Below are 22,708 nucleotides of genomic sequence, written 5' to 3' on the forward strand. Positions count from 1 at the left end.
TGGGGACCACCTAATCCAGTATGATCTCATCTTAACTTGATTACATCTGCAAAGACCCTATTTCAAAATAAGGTCACACTCATAGGCATTGGAGGTTAGTACTTTAACATCTTTTTGGAAGACACAGTTCAACCTATAACAGATGCCTTTCATTTATTTTGGCCTTTAATTCCTTTCAACAATGTTTTATTGTTTTCAGTGTATAAATTTTGCAATTCTTTTGTTAAATTTATTCATAAGTATTTTATTCTTTTGGAAGCTAGTGTAAGAGGAATTGTTTTCCTAATTTCATTTTTGGTTCCTTCATTGCTACTGTTTGGAAATACAATTGATTTTTGCATATTGATCTTGTCGCCTGAAACCTTGCTGAACTCATTTATTCTAATAATTTCTTGGTAGATTCCTTAAGATTTTCTAAATGCAAGATCGTGTCATCTGCAAATAGAGGTAGTTTACTTCTTCCATTCCAATCTGGATGACTTTTATTTACTTGCCTAATTTGCTTGCCTAGAAGCTCCAGCGCAATGTTGGATGCAAGTGGTATATTCTATCATAGAGAGGAGACACCTTGTTCCTGAGCCTAGGGGGAAAGACTTCAGTCTCTTACCATTAATTATGATGTTAGCTCTGGGTTTTTCATAGATGCCTTTTATTAGGTTGAGGACATTCCCTTCTATTCCTAGTTGTTGAGAGTTTTTATCATGAAGGTGTGTTGGATTTTATCACTGCATTTTCTGTGTCTATTGAGATTATCGTGTGGTTTTTGTCCATTATTCTGTTGATATGGTATATTTCATTAATTGATTTTTGGTTTTAAATCAACCTTGCATTTCTAGGATAAATCTCATTGGGTTGTGGTGTATAATCCTTTTTATTTGTTGCTGGATTTAGTTTGCTAGTATTTTGTTGCGGATTTTTGTGTTTATATTCATAGGAGTATTGGTCAGTAGTTTTCTTTTCTAGTGAAGTTTTTGTCTGGTTTGCTATCAAGGTAATACTGGCCTCATAGGATGAGTTGGGAAGAGTTTCTTCCTTTTCTCTTCTTTCTTTTTTTTTTAAAGATTGGCACCTAAGATAACAACTGTTGCCAATCTTTTTTTTTTTTCCCTTCTTCTTCCCAAAGCCCCCCAGTACGTAGTTGTATATTCTAGTTGTGAGTGCCCCTGGTTGTGCTATGTGGGATGCTGCCTCAGCATGGCCTGATGAACACTGCCATGTCTGTACCCAGGATCCAAACTGGCGAAACCCTGGGCCATCAGGAGCGGAGCACGCAAACTTAACCACTTGACCACGGGGCCGGCCCCCCCTCCTTTTCTATTTAGATTTTCTCTTTCTTCTTGAATCAATTTTAGTAGTTTGTGTTTTTCTAGGAATTTGCCTATTTTATCCAGGTTATCTAGTTTATTAGTATACAGTTGTTAATAATATTTTCTTATAACTCTTTAAAATTTCTATAAGGTCGGTAGTAATGTTTCCTCTTTCACGTCTCATTTTAGTAATTTTAGTCTTCTCTCTTTTTCTTGGTCCATTTAGCTAAAGGTTTTTCACTTTTATTCACCCTTTCAAAGAAGCAAGTTTTGGTTTTGTTGATTTGCTATATTATTTTTCTATTCTTTATTTCATTGATTTCTACTCTAACCTTATTTCCTTCCTTCCACTTGTTTTAGGTTTGCTTTTCTCTCCTTTGTCCAGGGTCTTATTGTAGAAGGTTAGGTTGTTGGTTTGAGATTTTTCTTCTTTTTTTCAATGTAGGCATTTACGGCTATAAATTTCCCTGTAAGCACTACTTTAGCTTCATCCCATAAGTTTTGGTATATTGTGTCTTCATTTTCATTGTCTCAAAGTATTTTCCAATTTTCCTTTTGCTTTCTTTTTTTGACCCCCTGGTAATTTAGGAGTGTGCTGTTTATTTTCCACATATTTGTGAATTTCTCAAATAACTTTCTGTTACTAATTTCTAGTTTCACTCCATTGTGATTGGAGAACACACTTTGTATAATTTCAATCCTCTTTAATTTATTAAGGTTTGTTTTATGGGCTAGGATATGCTGTTTCCTTGAGAATGTTCCATATGCACTAAAGAATATGTGTAGTCAGTTATTGAGTATTTATATAGATGTCTGTTAGGTTTAGTTTGTGTATGATGTAGTTCATGTCTTATTATTTCCTATTGATCTTCTCCCTAGCTGTTCTATCCATTATTGAAAGTTGGATATTGAAGTCTCCAACTATTACTGTTGCATCGTCTATTTCTCCCTTCACTTATGTCAGTTTTTGCTTCATGTTATTTTGGTGCTCTGTTGCTAGGTAAATACATGTTTGTAATTGTTATATCATCCTGTGGATTGACACTTTTATTATTATGAAATATACTTTTTAATCTCTAATCACTTTTTTTTGGTTTGCTTTAAAGTCTATTTTGACTGATATTAGCAGTGGTTGCTATTTTCACGATATATCTTTTTTCTGTCCTTTTACTTTCAACCTATATGTATCTTTGAATCTAAAGCATATCTCCTATACAGCATATAGTTGGGTCTAGCTTTTTTATGCAATCTAACAATCCCTGCCTTTTGATTAAATTGTTTAATCCATTCACAGATTATGTTATTGATATAGTTGGATTTATATCTGCTCTTTTACTTGTCATTTTTTTAAAGTTTCGTGACTTTCTTGTTCCTCTATTCTTCCATTACTGCCTTCTTTTACATTAAGTGAATATTTTTTAGTGTAACATTTAAATTCTTTTAATGATTTTTTCTTTTATATTTTTTGTTATTTTTTTTGGTAAAGAACTATTTATCTCTATGAGAAGTATAAAGTATAAAGTTTCATTCAAACTGAAATGTTATTTTAAATTCAAAATGGAGCATTGTATGTTGCTATATGTTTTGATAATTAAAAAGTCAGTAATGGTAATGAATCTTTATGCTGAGGCCATGAGTAGGGAAAAGGGCCCAATGGTGGGTAAATATAGTTGGCTCTGAAAAGTAGATATGCAGTAGTGTCTTTGTCATAAAAACTCCTGTTGATAATTTATGAATGAGTAAGTGTCTACGGCATTGCAAACTTAGAACTGGAAATTAGTACACAACAGCAACAACAACTTTCTGTTTTATATCCTGTCGGACATAGTCAGGTAGGCTATTTATTAATTATGTCTGTTAAAATCACAAAATTGTCCTATTTGACATAATTTAGATGCATATTTAAATATTTATTTATTAATCTTATATTAACTCAAGGACTACTGAATTAAAAATTAATATCAAGAGTTTGAAACACCACCTGAAAAAGTGGTGCAGCAGCAGCAGCAATTCATCTTGCATAGACTTCAACATCAGGTTCCGTCAGTCCACTCAACACACCTCTTATCTTCTATTCCTTTATTGAACTGTAATTTGGCAATAGCACATCACAGCGTTTGTTTTCCAGCAGGCCAGACAGGACCAGAGTAGAGTTGGCCCGCCACTTCCAGCTAAACGCATTAACAAAGTGTTAAATTGTATAGCTGTACTCACCTAGTAAACTGTGAATAAGCTGTTTACACAAAATGTACATGATTAGATAATATATGTACTTGTAAAGTACAAAAGAAAATTTTTAGATTTTCTTAGAATTCTTGTCTTCTTGTTATTTCATCTTCAAAGAGAGATCGTTTATAACTAAAAATCAGTCTTCAACATAAGAAAAGCTGTTTTGGCAGAAGTCCTAGGTCTTTAGTTACTTGCCATGTACCTTTTTTACCTACGAAAACTCCCTGGCCTCTCTTTCCAGGGTGGATATGACCATCTTCTTCTCCTGAAGAGGAGTTAGAGCTTTTTACTCTCAAGCTTCTCTGCATTTTCTTTTTGTTGTTGTTATTCTTTTTAAAAATCTTCAATTGGGGCCTGGCCCCGTGGCCGAGTGGTTAAGTTCATGCGCTCCTCTTCGGCAGCCCAGGGTTTCACCGGTTTGGATCCTGGGCGTGGACATGGCACTGCTCGTCAGGCCACACTGAGGCGGCGTCCCACATGCCACAACTAGAAGGATCCACAAGTAAATAATATACAACTGTGTACTGGGAAGTTTTGGGGAGAAAAAGCAGGAAAAAGGGAAAAAAACTTCAATCATAATAGCCTTTTTGAAATTTTATGAAAACGAAATATTTTTGGATCTACCAAGTTGCATTTCTGCATGTTACACCACTGATTTATTTGGGGGGAAATGCAATATATAAATTTGGTAGAAATTTTACATGGAATTTGGGGCTGAGAAGAGGGAGCGAGGGTCTGGAATTTGAGAGCTAAAAGTGCCAGATCCCACTTTCTGCATTATACACAGGTCAAGATTAATGGGACTAGGTGAGTTACTCTCCAGGTGATTGAGAAGGGTGGGAAATTTAGAGACTGAAATGGATCTCTGAATAGTCAGTTAAGCCTTTGAGTGATTGAGAAGATAAATACTAGGACAAAATCCATCCTAACAACTGAGTCCGTTATGTAAAGCAAACCTACGGGATGTGAAATGCAACCAAGTCTGTTTTATGTTAAGGCAAGTATAAACCAACTTAATCTTAGACCTGCCTCCAGCCCCAGATTATGCTTGGTGTGAGCACAAAGAGCTGTACAGCATGAATGCACAAGGAATCAGTGGAGTGAGAAGGCTGACTGCCAGGGAAGTTTGGCACAGGCACTCTAAGAGGAAGGGGAAATTTTTCCCTCGTTGAATCAACTTTGGCTCTCTGGAATAGAGAACATGAAGAGAGGGGGACCAAGGAAAGCCAACCCTATTCTACTTGTTGATACCTTAACAAGCTGTTGATTTTTAAAAGGGGATAAAGGGGCAAAGTGTGGGTAGCATTCTGTTCCCCGAGTCAATCCTAATGAAGTAGGAGGTTCTTGAAGAAATTAATTTCCATTTAAATTCATGTGTGACCCTCTTCTAGAAACCTCCACTTGTTTTGGAATTTTTGTTGAGAATTTCAAGTGATCCAGCAATAATAAGGTCTTTTTTTGACATGTTCTAATTCGTAAGTCTACGTTTCATGTTGAGTGCCTGATTTCAGCTGTAGAAATTTTCTCAAAATTGAAACGACTGATTGCTTTCCTGTTTACTAATTTAAGACAGAAAAATAAATCATGATTTTTGTACTTCCGAACCAATCAGGCTTTTAATCCAGGGTACTGTACTCACAGGATTCCTGTAGGAGTTGATGCCAAATTTCCTGGCGAAGGAACAGTGGTCAATTCCAGGGCTTTTCTGACTTAAAGACACAGTGGTACTTCTCAGCAGAAAATACAAACCTGCCCCTCCACTGCAGTTGCTGAGCTTAGCAAAAGGTGACAGAAGCAATGAAATGGGTGGATTTTACCAAGGCATTATAGAACAAAGAAAAAAGAGTCGGTGATCTTCTTGGGCCCCCCCACACCCTACCCCCCGCCAACAAAAAGCATTTGAAAAGACTGACTCTGTTTCTTCTTCAGAAATGACTTTAATTCTCTTACCGTGGTCAACTTTTGATTATCTGTGGGCAGATTTTCTGTTTTGCATCTTATCTGCACAAAGGACTACTCTACAGTAGCATCCCACTGATGGAGCATTTACCCAGAATTAGAGGAAGTCACTTAAATTCTTTTTTGGTTTTTTTTTTGAGGAAGATTAGCCCTGAGCTAACTACTGCCAATCTTCCTCTTTTTGCTGAGGAAGACTGGCCCTGAGCTAACATCCGTGCCTGTCTTCCTCTACTTTATACGCAGGATGCCTGCCACAGCATGGCTTGCCAAGCAGTGCCATGTCCACACCCGAGATCCAAACCGGCAAACCCCGGGCCACCGAGAAGCGGAACGTGTGAACTTAACCTCTGCGCCACTGGGCTGGCCCCTAAATTCTTTATTCCTACTCAGTTGTAGGAGCTTATGTTTCTGTCTCCCCTCCTGGGAGAAAAGGGGGTACAATTCATAGCATCTGAGCTTAATTCCTGTATTTTCTCCTGATCAGTTTGATGCTACCTAAGGCTCCCTTCCTTAAGATATGCGTCTCTGGTTAAAATTGAACTACATAAAGCTGAACAGAACATTTTCTTTCATGCCGTGTGACATGATGTTCTTTTGGTTCCAAAAGAAAACTCTGAATTTAGCTCCCTTTTACACTGAAAAAATCATGTTTAATTTGGTGCCGTCCCTAGGCTGTAGCTTTTCCGTGCAACTGCTGTTGACTGACAGGCATTGCTTTTTCCTCAACTTAACTGGTTAGGCTGGAATATTTTTCAGTTATTTTTGTAATTTGATTCTAATTTTAATGACTCTTTGTATTTTTGTATAATCATACCCTTGTGTGTTTTTTATGCATTTGTTTTCTGAATACACCTTTTGCCCACCTTAGGTCCAAAACACTTGATTTTTTAAAAACTAGCTGAGCCTGGTCATTCTTTGGTGCTTCACAGCCATGGTTGTATTTCTGAGTGTAGATTTTTAGTGTGAGGGAATGTTGCTATCTTTTTAAAGTGTTTCACTGGAAAATTGACAAGAGGGCCCTGGCGTCATAGACTTACTGCTGTTACTCCAGTTTTTCTCCATTATAAATGCCATGTTTTATTTTTTTTCTCTGTTTTGAAGTTAAAGACATTTTCTGTGGCTGAAATTTTTACAATAAAGTTGTGTTCTTGAAATTTCGTACTTAAAAAAGCCAAGAGGTCTTAGGTGTTTTAAAGAATGGATTTTAAAATTTTATGTATATCATAATGACATTTTACTAAGAAAAAGTGTCTGGATTACTATTGCACTAATTAAATTATATTTGTATTTTTATGCCCCACCCATTTCCAAAATAATTTCAGGCAATTTACATTAAAATCATTTATCATACATCCGCCATAACCACTGAAATGGAAGAGGTAGAAAATACCAAGTGTTGGCAAGGATGTGGAACAGTAGAACTTTTTGTACGCTGCACGTGAGAGAGTAAATTGCTACAAGCGCTTTGGAAAACTGTTTGGCAGTATCTGCTAAGCTGAACATAGGCAAACCGTATGAGCATTCTACTCCTGGGTATATACCCAACAGACATGTATACATATGTTTACAAAAAGGCGTGTACTAGAATGTTCACAGTAGTACTATTTATAGCAGCCCCAAACTGCAAGCTACACAAATACTCGTTGTTATGGACTGGATTGTGTCCCCCTAAAATTCATAGGTGAAGCCCTAACCCCCAATGTGACTGTATCTGGGGACAAGGCATGTAGGAGGTCATTAAGGTTAAATGAGGTCATAAGGGTAGGGCTCTAGTCCCATAGGACTGGTGTCTTTATAAAAAGAAGAGATACCAGGAGTGCTCTCACATGGAGGAAAGGCCGTGTGAGGACGTAGTGAGAAGGTGGCCATCTGCAAGCCACAGAGAGGCCTCAGAGGAGATCAAACCTGCCAACACCCTGACCTTGGACTTCTCACTTCCAGAACCGTGAGAAGAGAAATTTCTGTTGCTTAAGCCACCTAGTTGGTGTTATTCTGTTACGGCAGCCATAGCAGACATACACTCATCAACAGTAGAATGGAAATAAATGGTGATATTTTCACGCAATAGAATACTGTACAGAAACAAAAATAAACAGATTACTTCCACATGCATTGATATGGATGAATCTCACAAATATAATATTGAGTAAATGAAGCCAGATACTTGTTAATAAGGGAAATGAGCTTATATGAAGCAATATGCACCCCAGTACCCAACTTGAAAATGATTTAGGACACACTCTTAATGATGTGATCACTATTAGTGCAAAAGGAAAGAAATTTTCCTATGTCTGGAATATTTTTCAATCAGCAAAGTTCAGGACTATCAGATAGGGTAATTAATACTTTATGTTTTAAAAACCTTTAAAAAGTGATAACTTTTACATATTATATATTTGAGGTATTTAAATTTTAAAATAATTTTATTTCTCATTTATTTTGTGTTAATGTTTCCTGCTGTTAAAAGTCTATATCAGGTAGAGATCATTTTTACATGTTATTGAAATATATAATCTTACTATTTTGGTTTATAATAGTGATAAACCATAAACTTATTATTATACTGTTGTTTTACAAAGTTTTGTATAAACCTAAGATGGAAAAATGATTCACTGTTTATTATTATGGACGCTCATTCTTATTTGAAAGCATATAAAGTATTGTGATAAATACAGAATAACTTACGATTTCAGGAATTTTCAAGATTGTTATCTTTTGGGAATTTAGAAACACTTTTTCTGGGATTCCCTCAGATTTTCCAGCTGTGTGGTTACCCCTAACTCTCCTCTGGTTCTTCATGTTCTAAGGACTGTAGGTTTTCTAGTGGAGTTTTAGTTGCCCTGAGCAGTACTGACTTCCTGTCTTCAGTCTGAAAGCTGTAAAAATGGGTAACTTATCCTGATTTTCCCTTCTCCCTGGTGTCGGCCCCCTCCAGAATCTACCTGCTTCTGTTCACTGTCCAATGCCTTCAGCTCGTCTGGTTTTGTATTTTGTCCAGAGTTTATAGCTGCTTTTGGCAGGAGAGTCCGTTGAGGTGGAGCTTCCTTGGTCCTACTAGAAGCAGAACTCTTCTCGCTGTTCTTACAGAGCACACCCTCTAGTATCTTCTGGAGAAGGCCACATGGAAAATGTGTTTTTGAGGGCTCATCTGTCCAATCTAATTGCTTGATTAATAGTTTGACTGGGCATAGGTTGTTTGACAATAAGATTCCCTTAGAAAATCTTAGACACTATACTGTTATCTTCACGCTTCCATCATTGCAGTTGCAAAGTTTGATGTGAGTCTTTCTTGAACTTTTATATTTGACCTATTTTTTTCCCTTTTGGAGTTTTTAAGATATTCTTTCTTTATTCCTGGTTTCCTGAAATTTCATGATAATGTGCCTTAGAATGGAGCTTTCCCCTGCTATTCTTTGTGCTGGGTATTCATTGGGCTCTTTCAACTTAGAAGATCATGTCCCTCAGTTCCAGGAAGTTTTATTTTTCCTTTGATTCTTTTCTTCTTTGCTTTTTTTCCGTAGTCTTTGAAGCTCATCCTGGTTAGATATTGAACCTTGTGGATTTATCTTCTAGTTTTTAAAATTTTCCCTTCTATTTCCCATCTTTTTGTCGTTTTGCTCTATTTTCTGAAAGATTACTTCAACTCTTTCTCCCATTTCTTTTGCTGAATTTTCTATTTAGCAGTCATATTTAGAGCTCTTTCTTTCTTTTTTGAAGAAGATTAGCCCTGAGCTAACTGCCACCAATTCTCCTCTTTTTTTTTTTGCTGAGGAAGACTGGCCTTGAGCTAACATCCATGCTCATTTTCCTCTACTTTATGTGTGGGACACCTACCACAGCATGGCATGCCAAGTGGTTCCATGTCCGTACACGGGATCCGAACCGGCGAACCCCAGGCCACCAAAGCAGAACATGCGCACTTAACTGCTGCACCACCGGGCCGGCCCCTAGAGCTCTTTCTTATGCCCTAATTGTTCTTTTAGTTTACAGCATCCTTCTTTGTTTTATGGATGCAATATCTTCTTCTCTCTGGGCATATTAGAGTGTATTTTTCCCCTTCTGGTCTCTGTATTTTTTCTTTGCTTCCTCCAAGATCCTTTTTTCTACTTCTTTATTTTGGTTGTTATCTTTTATCCTAGAGGCTTTCCTTAAATGCCTAGAAATACTTGGTTGTCCATTCACACTTAAGATTGAGGCATTAAAAAGCTTATTAGGGGGCCAGCCCATGGTCAAGTGGTTAAAGTTCCATGCACTCCACTTTGGCAGCCTGGGTTCACAAGTTCAGATCCCAGGCGCAGACCGATACCATTCATCAAGCCATGCTGTGGCAGCAACCCACATACAAAATAGAGGAAGATTGGCACAGATGTTAGCTCAGAGCTAATCTTTCTCCAAAAAAAAAAAAAAAAAAAAAAAAGCTGATTTGAAGTTCTATGTGCATAAATAGGGTTTTATTGATTGGTGAGCTTTACTGGAGGGTGATAAGGTGGCAGGTTAGGTTTTCCATTGAAGAACCCGCAAATGTCAGTATCTGCAAGTCTTTCTTTTGGCTATTCAGTTTACTCCAATCTTTCTGTCTGTTTCCTGGGATGGAAGCTTGGCTAGTAGAGTTCTGGATGCTGGAGAGGGAGGGACTTTTGGTTTTGTTGTTTAATATGTAGGATTTCAGTATGGTGTCTCTCCTCCTTTCTTTTTTGTTAAAACTGTCCCAGACAGTAAACTTACCAGTTTCAGCTGGAGTGGAGAAGGTACAAGAATCTGGCAGTCTAGGTAAAGGGAGGGAATCTAAGGAACTGCCTTTGTCTTATTTTCAAACTATGCCTCTGTTTCCAGCCTGACCCCTCACCTGTATATTTGAGTGTATCTAATGATGCCAAACCTTTGGAAGATTTTTGGTGAGAACTGGCTTGCTTCATCTTGGCTCAGCACCTCATCTCCCACCTTCTGATTTCTCAATCTACTGAAGTCCTGCTCATCCAACTAAGGAAAGCAATGGCAGTCTTCTTCCAGACTCCTCTTATCTTTCCAAGTGATTCTCTTAGAGAACCCTTCCTCACATCACTTGTCTTTGGGGAGGATAAATTACCCTCTTCTTTCCTAATGGGAAGGGAGGGAAAAAGTTCCTATCACAAATACTAGACACAGAGGCCAGTGGCTCCTGACCCCCTTTTCCCTCCTTATAAAGGAGTGGTGGTGTGGGGAAGAGGAGGGGATGGTGGAGGAGGAGTGGCATTTGGAGTAGGGCTGCTTCTCCTCATTATTTAACTGTGAGGGCAGGAGTCTGGATCCAGTTAATGGTGGATTGTTGGTGGTTCTCTTTAGAAACAGTGGGAGTACTTAGCACTTCTGGCCATCAACTTTGGGCCTTAATTGCAGTTCCAGGACAAGAGGGAAAAGTTGTGCTCAAAAACTGCATAAAATTCCATTGTATGAATGTATCTAAATGTATTTCAAATTCCCCATTGTTGGACATTTAGGAGGTTCTTTTTCACTTTTTTAATGTTGGCAGTGTCACAGTGAACATCCTTGTAGTTCTTTTTCACTTTTTTAATGTTGTCACAGTGAACATCCTTGTAGTCATTAACCATTATTTCCATAGGTGAAATTCCTATGCGTGTAATAGCTGGGTGATATGATATGCATGTTTTTAATGCTTTTATTATATATTATCTGGTTGCCCTGAAATCTTTGACCAGATTTACACTCCTCTCAGCAGTACATAATAGGGTCCCTTTTCTCTTACCCAGGCTTGCTCCAGCTGTTTGATCTTTTTTCTTATCTCTGCCAGTTTGGATAAAAGAATGGCATCTCACGATTTTACTTTGCATTTGTTATCACTAGTGAGAATGAACGATTTTACATAAACTTCTTGCCCATTATGCTATTTTTTTGTGTGTGTGCAATTTGCCTGTTCAGGTCTTTTGACAGTTTTTCTATTGGCGTATTCAATTTTTTTTATCTGTTGGTTTTTTTTATACATTGATAATATTAATCATATGCCATAAATGTTGCCACTATGTTTCCTGGTTTGATATGCCTATATATTTTATTTATAATACTTTCTGTTATACAGAAAATTTAAATTTTATATATTCAGATCTTAGATAAGTGACTTAATTCTCTGAGTCTCAGTTTTCTCTTCTGCAAAAATGGAATAGTAACACATACTACGTAGTAAGGTGGGGTAGTATAGGTAAATTATCTGCTATATAATAGTTGCTCAGCAAATGATAACTTTTATTCCCTGTATGACACATTGAAATAGTTCAGAATCATCTAAATTTTTTACTAGAATTACAAAACATACTCAAAGATGTTTAAAGCAGGTGTGAACTTGGATAATGAGTAAAACTCTGAATCTTTTAGGCTAATATAGACAGGTAAGTTTTAATTTCCCTTTTTACTTTTCTAATTCTCATCCTTAAAAAAAATTAATGAGCTCTGATTGATGCATCCTCTTTTTATTTTTATTTATTTATTATGAGGAAGATTAGCCCTGAGCTAATGTCTGCTGGCAGGCCTCCTCTTTTTGCTGAGGAAGACTGGCCCTGAGCTAACATCCATGCCCATCTTCCTCTACTTTATATGTGGGACGCCTACCACAGCATGGCTTGCCGAGCAGTGCCATGTCCACACCTGGGATCCAAACAGGCGAACCCCGGGCCGCCGAAGCGGAATGTGCGCACTTAACCGCTGCGCCACCGGGCTGGCCCGATGCATCCTCTTAAGTAGGGAAATCTGAAGCCTGAGTGGAGTGTGAGAAGACTAGTGTTTTCTTGTAAGTTATTTGTTAAGGGATTATGAATATATTCATTTCTGGTAAGGATTCCTTTCACAGCATCCTTATTTATTTTATATCAATATAGATACATCTAATAAAACCAAAAACACACATTAGCCCCTCCTGCTTTTAAGACAATACGAAGATGAGGTTCCTGTTCCCCAGCAGATCAGTAGAACTTACTCCCTGAGGTCAAGTACAAGTTGGCGTAGATGGGTAATAGTCTATTCAGTTGTAAATTACATAAACTGCGTTTGTGAATGTTTATTTTTAGGCCACTTAACACCAATATGAATTTTTATTTTGCATGTTCTAACTTCTGAGTAACTTTTTATGATAATATAATAGAATTCTTATAAGATACTGTTATAATAAAAATAATTGTGTAATTTCATCACTATAAGTGAAATCACATATAGTAATTTCATAAACGACATAGAATATGTGGCCTGACTAAAATCTGGTGAGCTACATTTTAATATTATATTAGAGCACAAAGTAAAAAAGAAATCACCACTGAGGACATTTTTAATCAGTTGTTTATTCACCGAATATGCTTTTAGAAACGTCTTGTGTGCTGGTTATTTTTCAGAATTCAGTTTTCCTCCTCTGTTGGGTAACACGCCTGCCCTACAGAGAGGTTAACTTTCTGAAAGCCAGCAGATGCCCTCTGTGGCTGGCATTGCTCCCTCTTTTCCATATCCCTTAAAAAGTGGCTCACTTCTCCAACAGTTTTGCATGTGTATGCTGCCATTGCAAGGTGGAGACAGTTCCAAATGAACTCCCAAGAATGATGTGGGCAAAGCCATCTGAACATACATGTGCTTGGCGTGGGCATTGACATTTACATTGGCTTGGGTGATTTCTTTGTACCTTTTAAATAGGTTATTGTCTCTATAGTCACTCTTTCTATAATGTCATTTTGTTATTTTAATATGGCTCTATTCAAATGTCATACAAGGCTTTATGTAAGTCAAATAGCATTTTCCCTGCAAAGTTAATCATTGCAAATGATTTTTTTAAGATCCTTTGAGGTGGAGTGGTTATTACTTGCAATGTGATCATTCCAAACCCTTCATAATGACTGTGTGCTTTGTTGCATTTTAAAGGCATGTGCTGTAGTACAGTTGAAGAATTAGGTGCTCGTGTATTAAATGCCTGCCACCTGATAACTATCTCAGGGGAGAAATTAGTTTGGTTTCATTTAAGCTTAATCTAAAGAAAAAATAATTTGTCATATTAGTTTTCAATAAGACTTATTAAGATAGATGTCCAGAACTGAGTTTAATTGCTTCCACACCTACATAAGAGTGATTTGTGTATCAAAATTAAGCATATTGGCAGGTCATACTGTATAAGTTTGTATGTAGAATGGAAGTAAACTTAACATTTTCACTTGAAGTGTTTTTTTTAACAGCATTTATTTCTTCTGCCAGTTATTTTATTTTGTTGACTGTTAATTTATCAACCCCTCTTTTTAAAAAAAAAAGTGAGAGGAAAAAAGGCCATAGTATTATCACATTTATATATGTGGGTTCCCTAAACCATATGGTGATTTCTAATTAGAATACAAAGGATTCTTTGATGAGGCTAACTTTATAGTAGCTGCAATGGTGGGCATCACAGAAGGAGAGTTTTCTTGAATTTCCAACAAGGGTACTTTTGAGAGAAATCGTGTAGTCTATAATTGTCCTTATACTTGAAGTCTGATAAAGTTATTGATGTGCAGATCAAGTTGGTATTTCGAAGCTGGTAATTTAATTCTGGATGTTTGATCCTCTCAGTCAGTGGCTTGACTTGATTTTTTTTTAAAGCATCTTCAATATTTAATTTCACATGTACCCTCTCAGTAGAGATTTCAAAGGATACTTTGCTGGATGCTTGACTGCCTTGTCTATTTGCTCTTGTTTTGCATGCAAGAGAGAGCCAGAAGCCTTTCTTCTCATTGTGTACACATAGTATTAATGGATTTACTCTGCCTGTATCGTCTCATTACTGGAAACAGCCAGAAGCACAGAAGTCTTTCAGTGTATGCAAATAAGGCAGAATCATCTACCTGAGAGTTAATATTCTCTGCTTTTAAGTGTATTCTAAATCTAATGTTTGTATTTAGAGCATAACATCCTGTTCTCTTTTTTTATGGGCAAAAAGCTAAGCAGGCTCAGGCAGCTGTTTGATGTTGGCTTCAAGTGTTATTAATTTCATATTCTATTATTCTTTTCACTGTAGCACAAGTGAAGCTGATGTGGAGGCTGTCATGGATAAGTTGTTTGATGAGCTGGCTCAGAAACAAAATGATTGTACGTAAGTTAATTTCTCTTGAAAGAGAATACATTTAGAACACAATGCCCAATCTCCACTGACCAATTAATAAGTTCCATTGCTGTATATGGGTTGATGCCACGCTCAAGTGGCAGTCATTGTATCAGCATTTTGTCTAATTTATGTGTTGAATCATGTGCTATTATTCATCAAGCTATGCATTTCCTATCTGTAAGAGATGAATTTTATAGTAATTATCCAGACAAGATTGAGTCTTTGTTCGTGTTCCCATAGTAACTAGACCAAGGATTCTAAAAGTGCAAGGCAGAGAGCTACGGCTGAATAAAGCCTGTGGAACCGTTGCCGACTGCACATTTGAAGAGCTGTGTGAGAGAGTAAGTATCCAGACACGTTCAGACTCATTGGCCTTTTCACATATTAAAATACTTCATATTTTCCTCTCTGCCTGTTTCAAATTTTAAAATACTATTCACAGAGTCAACTGACTAAAAGTCTCATTAAGGGAAATACTCATCTGTGTATGCCATGTGCTTTTTATAGATATTGGCACAAAATTTGCACTTAGAAGGACTCTAAAGGAAAATTAGAAATACAGAAAGAACTGTCAACTGTTGCTGGAAGCAAAACTCGAATCAGTTTTAGGGATCTTTTGTAAAAGTCAAACATAAGAGAATTGTTTTTTTTAAAAATTGAGGTGAGGTTACTATGTGGAGAAAGGAAGATGAAGTAATACTACCGTGATCCAGGGAAGTGTGACATAAAAGAATTTCCATTCCTTGTTCTTATTGCCCACCTGTTATTGCTGTGACATCTGACCTATTTGGGCCAGGGTCAAAGAAAGTGAATTTCTATAACTGTGACATCTATATTACATAATAATATATTCAACAGAGAAAAAATGTATATACACACACATTCATATAAATGAGAAGGACCTTGATTGTAGATTCATTGTAGTTATGAATTCTGTCTTTAAAAACTCTGGAATTCTCAGTACTCAAAGGATATTCAATGTATTTATTGACTGTAAATCTTGAGAAAAACAAATCCAAATTGCATATAACTTGAAGCATAATGCCTCAATTCTCATTTGTAAATTATCATTCCAGCTCGTCTCTGATTTATATTGACTTTTAGGTAACTAAAAAAGAATTGTTTTTCGGTAAAGGAGATGAGAAAGTCTTTATTTATACCTGATAGTCATTTTATGAGTACTTTTCTTCAAAGCTAGTGACTTAATTACTTCTCACCAATGTAAATTTGTAATTTTTGAACCAAAGAGATGAACCCAGTCTATAATGGTTGTTACAGAATCAAAGCACTTCAAAACCAATGAAGTTTAGGATCAATTAGGATGCTCTGACAGGGTGATAATGTCAACCTCTGTTAGTGAAAGTCATTCTGGGTGATATGGACCCTTCACACTTCTACTGGATCAATCTCATCAAGGCCCTAATAGCCTAATATCCCCAGAAAAAATTCGATCGAGGCTTCCATCTAAGTTTTACTTACTTTGCCAGAGAAGTAAACTTGAGAAAAAATCTTATATATTCAAAAAGATGAAGCTCCTCCTCTTTCCACAGAAGGGGTCCTAGTGAGGAAAGGGTGAGGACAGACCTGTTGTAGACCATCCAAAGATGGCCCGTTGGAGAAGATACTGAGGACATAAAAATATTTATCCTTATTTTTTATGTGCTCATTATTTCAGGAGACTTAGTACCAGGAAAAGGCTGCTGATCAGAGACCAAAATCTTCCTAGTCTACTGTATGGGGGTAGTGGGAAAGAAGATGGATTGGGACTTCAGCTTGAAAAATGAAACTAACACATAAAAATAAGTCATTTTTATTTTATTTGACAAAATATGGATTATAATCGCAACTATGAGTTAAATTGCTAGAATAAACAAGGAAGAAACTGCTATTTATTTTTGGCATAACTTTCTTTACAAAATTTTAGGTCAATAAAATAGTATATCCTGCACTTTACAATTTGGTTGTTCAAGTCCATAGAAAATCACTTTTATGAAAATATTTTAAAATTTCATCAGTTTTTCAAAAATTCTCTTTTAATTCCTGAATATTTCAGTTACTTTCTTTTAAACTTGTTATGGTGTCATTATCCGTATTGATTTATTTTTTCTTCAAGTTGGCCAGATCCTCATTTGTCAGTGACTTTGCAAGGATAGATTTGTTTTTTATCTGCATTGTAATTGTGGGATTTTTATCACATTTGACAAGCAGTGAATGACTGATGAAAGATACTGACATGATGGGTGGGGTTAGGTACCCAGATCAAGCTGTGAGGGATGTTTGAGGAAGGGCTACATTTTCAAATGGTCAGTTCATTTGTGGCTATTTTCTTGTTATGATGATTTTATGTTTCTTTTCAACCTTACAACTGTGGGAATTCAGATATTAAATACTTGCATGAAGAGGACTCTTGAAATCATTCAGCTTCAGATATAACCTAAAACTCTTAATTAGTTATAATGATCTTATGAGCCAGGCTAAATAGTTGCAAAAAACTGTTCAGTAAAGAAAACACAACCAACCCAAGATAAAGAAGCAGGCATCTGGTGTGTCTGGGATAGTCCCTGCTTTGGATCACCTATTCTAGTTTTCTGGGAGGCTCCTGAAACCTGAGGCTCATCCAGCCATGACTCCTGACACACCATACCATCATGAAAAAAAAAAAAAAAAAAGCCTTTGGCAAAGAGTGGATGGGTTGATAGTCTGTAATGATTATTTTTGAGCCATGGCCCCTCCCAAGGAAAAATAATATGTTTATAAACATATATTAGATAGAAACTTATCTGTTAGTGTCTTGATAGGGAAAAGAAAGTTTTGATTATAAGTCCTTGATGTACACCATAAGTAAAACTAAAAAGGCCCAGAACATTCCCCTCTTCTTACACCTCTTTCCCTCCCTGCTCCAAGCACATTTCCTGAGGTCTGGAATCCCGCAGGTTAACATCTAGCCTCTTAGCATCTCTAAGATTCTCTTTCTTTGCAAATCTATAATTCAACACTGTCATGCTGAGAGGCAGCCCCAATTAGGAAACTCTAGAGCACCTGCATAATAATAACAGCGAACATTGCCATGTATCAGGCATCATTCTAAGCACTTTATGTACATTAACTCATTTATTATTTAAAATAGGTAGGCACTATTATTATTCCCATTTTATAGGTGGAGAAATTGAGGCACCGAGATACGAAGTTACTTCCTCAAGATCACACAGCTCGTAACTGGCCGAGCCAAGGGCTTTGAACTTCTTGGTAGTCTGGGAATCCAATTCTGCGCTCTTAATGACTATGGTATCTCTGAAAATGCTTGACAGTTATTTTCTTCCAAATGAATGAAGTGAGACCGTCACTTTAAGAAAAACAACTAACGGTATTTGTTTCCAGTGATAAAATTTGAGCAAACAAGTAAAAATTAGAATTTTGGAAAACTTGTTGCCGCCACCATGAACTTGACAGCTTCCCAATTCTTAGACATTTTTTTCTGATGAGATTGATGGTGATATTAACAAATGCAGAGTTTTGACATTGTGTAATTAAATGTGTCAACATTTGGAAGATCTACATAACTCATGAAACCAGTATTTTCCAATAACGAATGCATACTCTTACAAAATCATGTATGACAAAAGATCCATTTAAAACATAAGAAAGATTCATGGATTTTAATATAACAATTCAAATATTCTGATATTGTTTCAGATTCTACATTGCAACCAACATTTAAAAAACTACTTCTTGTCAAGTTTTAAAAAGTTTTTAAATAGACTATTTTTTAAAATAGTTTTAGATTTACAGAAAAATTGAGAAGATAGTACAGAGAGTTTCCATATACTCCCAAATCTAGTTCCCCCTATTATTAACGTCTTACATTAGTATGGTACATTTGTTACAATTAATGAACCAATATTGATATATTATTATTAACTAGTCCTTATTTTACTCAGATTTTCTTACATTTTACCTAACGTCCTTTTTCTGTTCCAGGATACCACATTACCTTTACTTGTCATGTCTCCTTAGGGTGCTCTTGGCTCTGACAGTTTCTCAGACTTTCCTTGCTTTTGATGACCTTGACAGTTTTGAGGAGTACTGGTCAGTTATTTCTTGGATGGGATTTGTCTGATATTTTTCTTATGATTGGACTGGAATCACGGGCTTTTGAGAGGAAGACAACAGACATCAAGTGCTATTTTCACACGTCATATCAAGGGTACCTACTATCAACATGACTGTCACTGTTGCTCACACTGGTCTGCGATAGTGTTTGACAGGTTTCTCCACCATAAAGTTATTCTCTTCTCCCTCTTTCCATAGTGTGCTCTTTGGAAGGAAGTTCTTGTGAATTCTCATGTAGCATCAAAGAGGAATAGCCACAGTTGCCTGAAAAGGCTATTCAAGTACTTTCCCCTTCCAACTGCATATATGTGTGAGGCCAGATTTTCTATATGCTTCAACCCAAACAACATAGCACAGTAGAGTGAATGTAGGAGCAGATATGAGAATCCTGCTTTCTTCTATTAAGCCAGCCTCTAAAGAGATTTGCAAAAAATGTAAAACAGTGCCACTCTTCTACTAAATTATTTTCATTTTGGAAAATATAATTATTTTTCTTAAAATGTTATTCATGTTAATTTGATGGGTTGAATGTGATGGTTTTATCATTGTTCTTTTAAATAAATTAATAAATATTTAAAATTTTTCTCAGTTTTAATTTCTAATACAGTAAATATTGGGAGAGATAACCCACATAAATAAAAGCTCTTTGGGTTCCTCAATAATTTTTAAGAATGTAAAGGGATCCTGAAACCAAAAACTTTGAGAACCACTTGCTTTAGGGTTAAACTTCTGTGGACCAAAAATGAAAGAACGCTATTCAAAGGAAGCAAGCCAAAACTGAATTCTAAAGGCTTAATGAGTAAACTGACTATACCTAAATTTTCCTTATTGAGAAATGTAATTTTTACACCTGCAGAAAATTGTTTCCTCAACTGATAACTGTGCTCACAAGTAACTATTTGCAAGAGTAGTTTGTTATTTGTGTCTTAAAAATAATGACAGGTGGCCAGGTGTGTTTGTAAAAAGTCTGAGCAGAAAAATGTATCAGTTGATGCATATGCATGGATGTACACATTGTTCACTGTCAACTTCTGGTTCATTAGCTTTCTTCTTTGGTTCTTAGTATTCAAGGAATGGGCCATCAGATCTGTGTTTTGACCTTCATCTGTCTGTTGATCTTGGTTATGTCATATTAGTTTGTATATCATTAGACTTATACTGTACTGAACAGCGTCTCTTGGGGAGTTGTTAAGAGACATCTTGCTTCTCTTTCTCTGTTTGATGCTTTATTTTGCTTCATGTATTCCAAATGAAACCACTGGTTGTGAACTACTTCTGGTTTGTGTCCTCTGCTTGGTACACACTCAGCAAATACTAAAGGATGAATAGCTTTTATCTCTACTATTTGGCCAAGAGTCAAGACTGATGGTGTTTGGATGCCAGCCGTGGGTGGTGATTATCATTAGGGAATAAGGGCATTAATCACCAGAGCCGAGGTAGCCCAGGAATCTCCACAGCCCTTTACCTTCTCAGCAGCAAAACCATTCTTGTAGCATTGCTGATCTGTGTGTGCCCATTTCCCAGATATGCTGACCTCTGGCAATACCACGTCCAAATAAGGCAGGCAGGCAGCCTGGCTAAAGCATAGGGGACAGGTAAGGCAGAAATGAGATTACGAAGAGCTTAGTAGAGAATAGGTCAGATTCTTATAGAGAGGAATGTGTATCCAATGTCAAAAAATGATCTCTAAGTCTTTTTGTCATTTGTCTTTCTCTGCCCCGATTCCTGGTCAAGCCTTAAGCTAAAGAGTCATAGTCTTGGTGTTGAAAGGTACCTTGAAAGTCATCTTATCTATCCAGTCATGAATCTTCCCTAAAACTGTAGTCCTCTAGTTGCCCTGCAATGTCAATTTGGGGGACAGAGTTGCATGTGTGAGAAGGAATTTAGGACACATGCAGTTAGATATAAAGTTCCAACATACAGACCTGGACTTTAGCCTGTTTCATATGGGCCCTCAGTATTTGTCAAGAAGGTTTGTAGAATGAAATCTCATAATTGACCTATGTGATAATTTGATTTAAAAAGGTAAGATGTATACTAGTAACTTTTTACCTGAATTTATTTAATTATCCTGCAATTTTGTAAATAAAAGAAAAAGAGAGTTCTCTGCAAGGTTGGAGGTTGGACTGAAGGATCAGGCTTTACTAATTGTTGATGATGATTTGTATCTTCCAAGGAAGTAACTAAACATTGGGTTAAAAGCTGTTGATATGTTTGTTGTGTTTTACTGTTTTAAAGGAAAAAAGACTTTTAGAAAAAAGCCCAAGAAAAGGGAACTGGATTAGAAATTTGAAAACTGTAGCCACTTAGAATAATTGTGGTCATTGCCATGATGAAAAGCCGGGGGCGGGGGCGTGGTAGTGAAGAAGAATCAGCAGGAATGAGGAAAAACGGAGTCCAGAGAACACCTTCCTATTTTCTTCACATGGCAAGTTTTCTGTTATAGGACACATTGTGAGGCTGAGCAGTCTTGCTCAGCTTCTGTTCCCAAACTAGGACAAGAACAGGCCCTCAGATGATGCGGCATGTGTCTACAGATTGTACACTCTGCAAGCCGCGGGCCTCTCAGACTCAGCTGCCTGAAATTTCTCTGAGGCAGAAAACTTGCTTTCATTTTCTGTGAATATATTTATGTTGTGTGCTAACTGATGTTTAAAAATATGGCTGGTCCCTGTAATGGGGAGAAAGTACTTGGGGGTTCCCTGAGGGTCTTAAGGGAAGAGTAAGAGTGCTAAGAACTGTACACCTTCAACATGTTCTCTTTCTTAGCAATAAACTTATTGGGAGGATCAGATCTAGTAGTAACACAACTCCTCATATTCCTTTTAAGATCGCTTCTACTCTAGGACAGTATGACAAACTAATTAATATTTGCTTCAGTCTTTGGGAGGAGTGTGTCGTTTACTTCCTCAGACAATGATTAAGAAGTATGACTTAGAGTTAAAAACAATTAAAGTGGTCATTAACTTTTTAAAATTACAATTTGTTGTTAACTTTAAAGTAAATGATCTCGCTTGGCTTTTAATAATAAATATATCACAGCCCTAAATAATAATTGGGAACAGTTCTCTAAACAGAAGACCTATAGGATGAAACAATTGGTAAAGTGCTGAGAAAAAAAAATCTAAGCCAACCAATTAATATGACTATAAAACACTTTAAAAAGTACTTGTTTGATTTTTAAAAATACTTTCAGCCCTGATGGCTTTTCTAATGCTTACCTACCAACTGACTGGGGTTTTTTAAATAGAAAAAAATTTTATCAGGTAATTTTTTGATTTGTAATTTTTAAGTTTTTCTGTTTCCCAGAATAAAGTATGTGATGTGATATACTCCGTAGTACCTTCCCCCTAAATTAGATCAATTGACTCAAAATTAGTAACTACTTAGTACATTACTACTTAGAATATTTAATGACATATCCCATTAAATATATTATTACTTTGAGATGTATTTTATAGAAGAAAGTTTGAAAATTGTGAGAATATACTATTTTTGTTTCTTAAAATAATTTGGTGAAGATATTATTGAGTCAGGCAAAAGATTTTGAGAAGAAAAACTAGAAGTGAGCTATAATATCAAGAAATTATAAAATTTCCACATCTTTTATTGTTAATCAAGAAATATATGTTATATAAGATTTCCCCCCAATATTGTTGCATTGATTCAATGGTCAGCAACTATTTCTTAAGTGCTTCCATATCTGTATGCCACTATGTTATAAGGAATATAAAAGAAGTATAAGAAGTTGCTTTCAAAGAGTTTACAATTTAATAAAGGATAGAACATGAACCAAATACCAGACAGCGTAGTATGGTGGAAAGAGGCCTTTGGGATATTCAAGAGATATGAATTCCAATTCTTACTCAGATGCTATGTAGCTGAGTGGCCTTAGGCAGGTCACTTAACTTCTCGAAGTCCAAGTAACTCATCTGTAAAATGCATGATGTGATCAGCTAATTTCTGTCATTATTTTCAGCTATAACAGTCTATTTTAAAGAGCTGT

The 22,708-nt window shown here is 36.3% G+C and overlaps 1 protein-coding gene across 2 annotated transcripts in view; it reads left to right on the plus strand.

Moving 5' to 3' along the window:
* Positions 1 to 22,708, plus strand: part of AFG1L (AFG1 like ATPase) — a 196,224-nt gene that overhangs the window by 141,544 nt on the left and 31,972 nt on the right. For both annotated transcript variants that reach the window (XM_008520642.2, XM_070559193.1), the window contains exons 9-10: positions 14,506 to 14,576; positions 14,833 to 14,933. In XM_008520642.2, the coding sequence (XP_008518864.1) occupies positions 14,506 to 14,576; positions 14,833 to 14,933 (172 nt within the window). The remainder of the gene's footprint in view (positions 1 to 14,505; positions 14,577 to 14,832; positions 14,934 to 22,708) is intronic.

This window comes from Equus przewalskii, chromosome 9 (genome assembly GCF_037783145.1).
Source record: "Equus przewalskii isolate Varuska chromosome 9, EquPr2, whole genome shotgun sequence".
NCBI classification, from domain to species: Eukaryota; Metazoa; Chordata; class Mammalia; order Perissodactyla; family Equidae; genus Equus; species Equus przewalskii.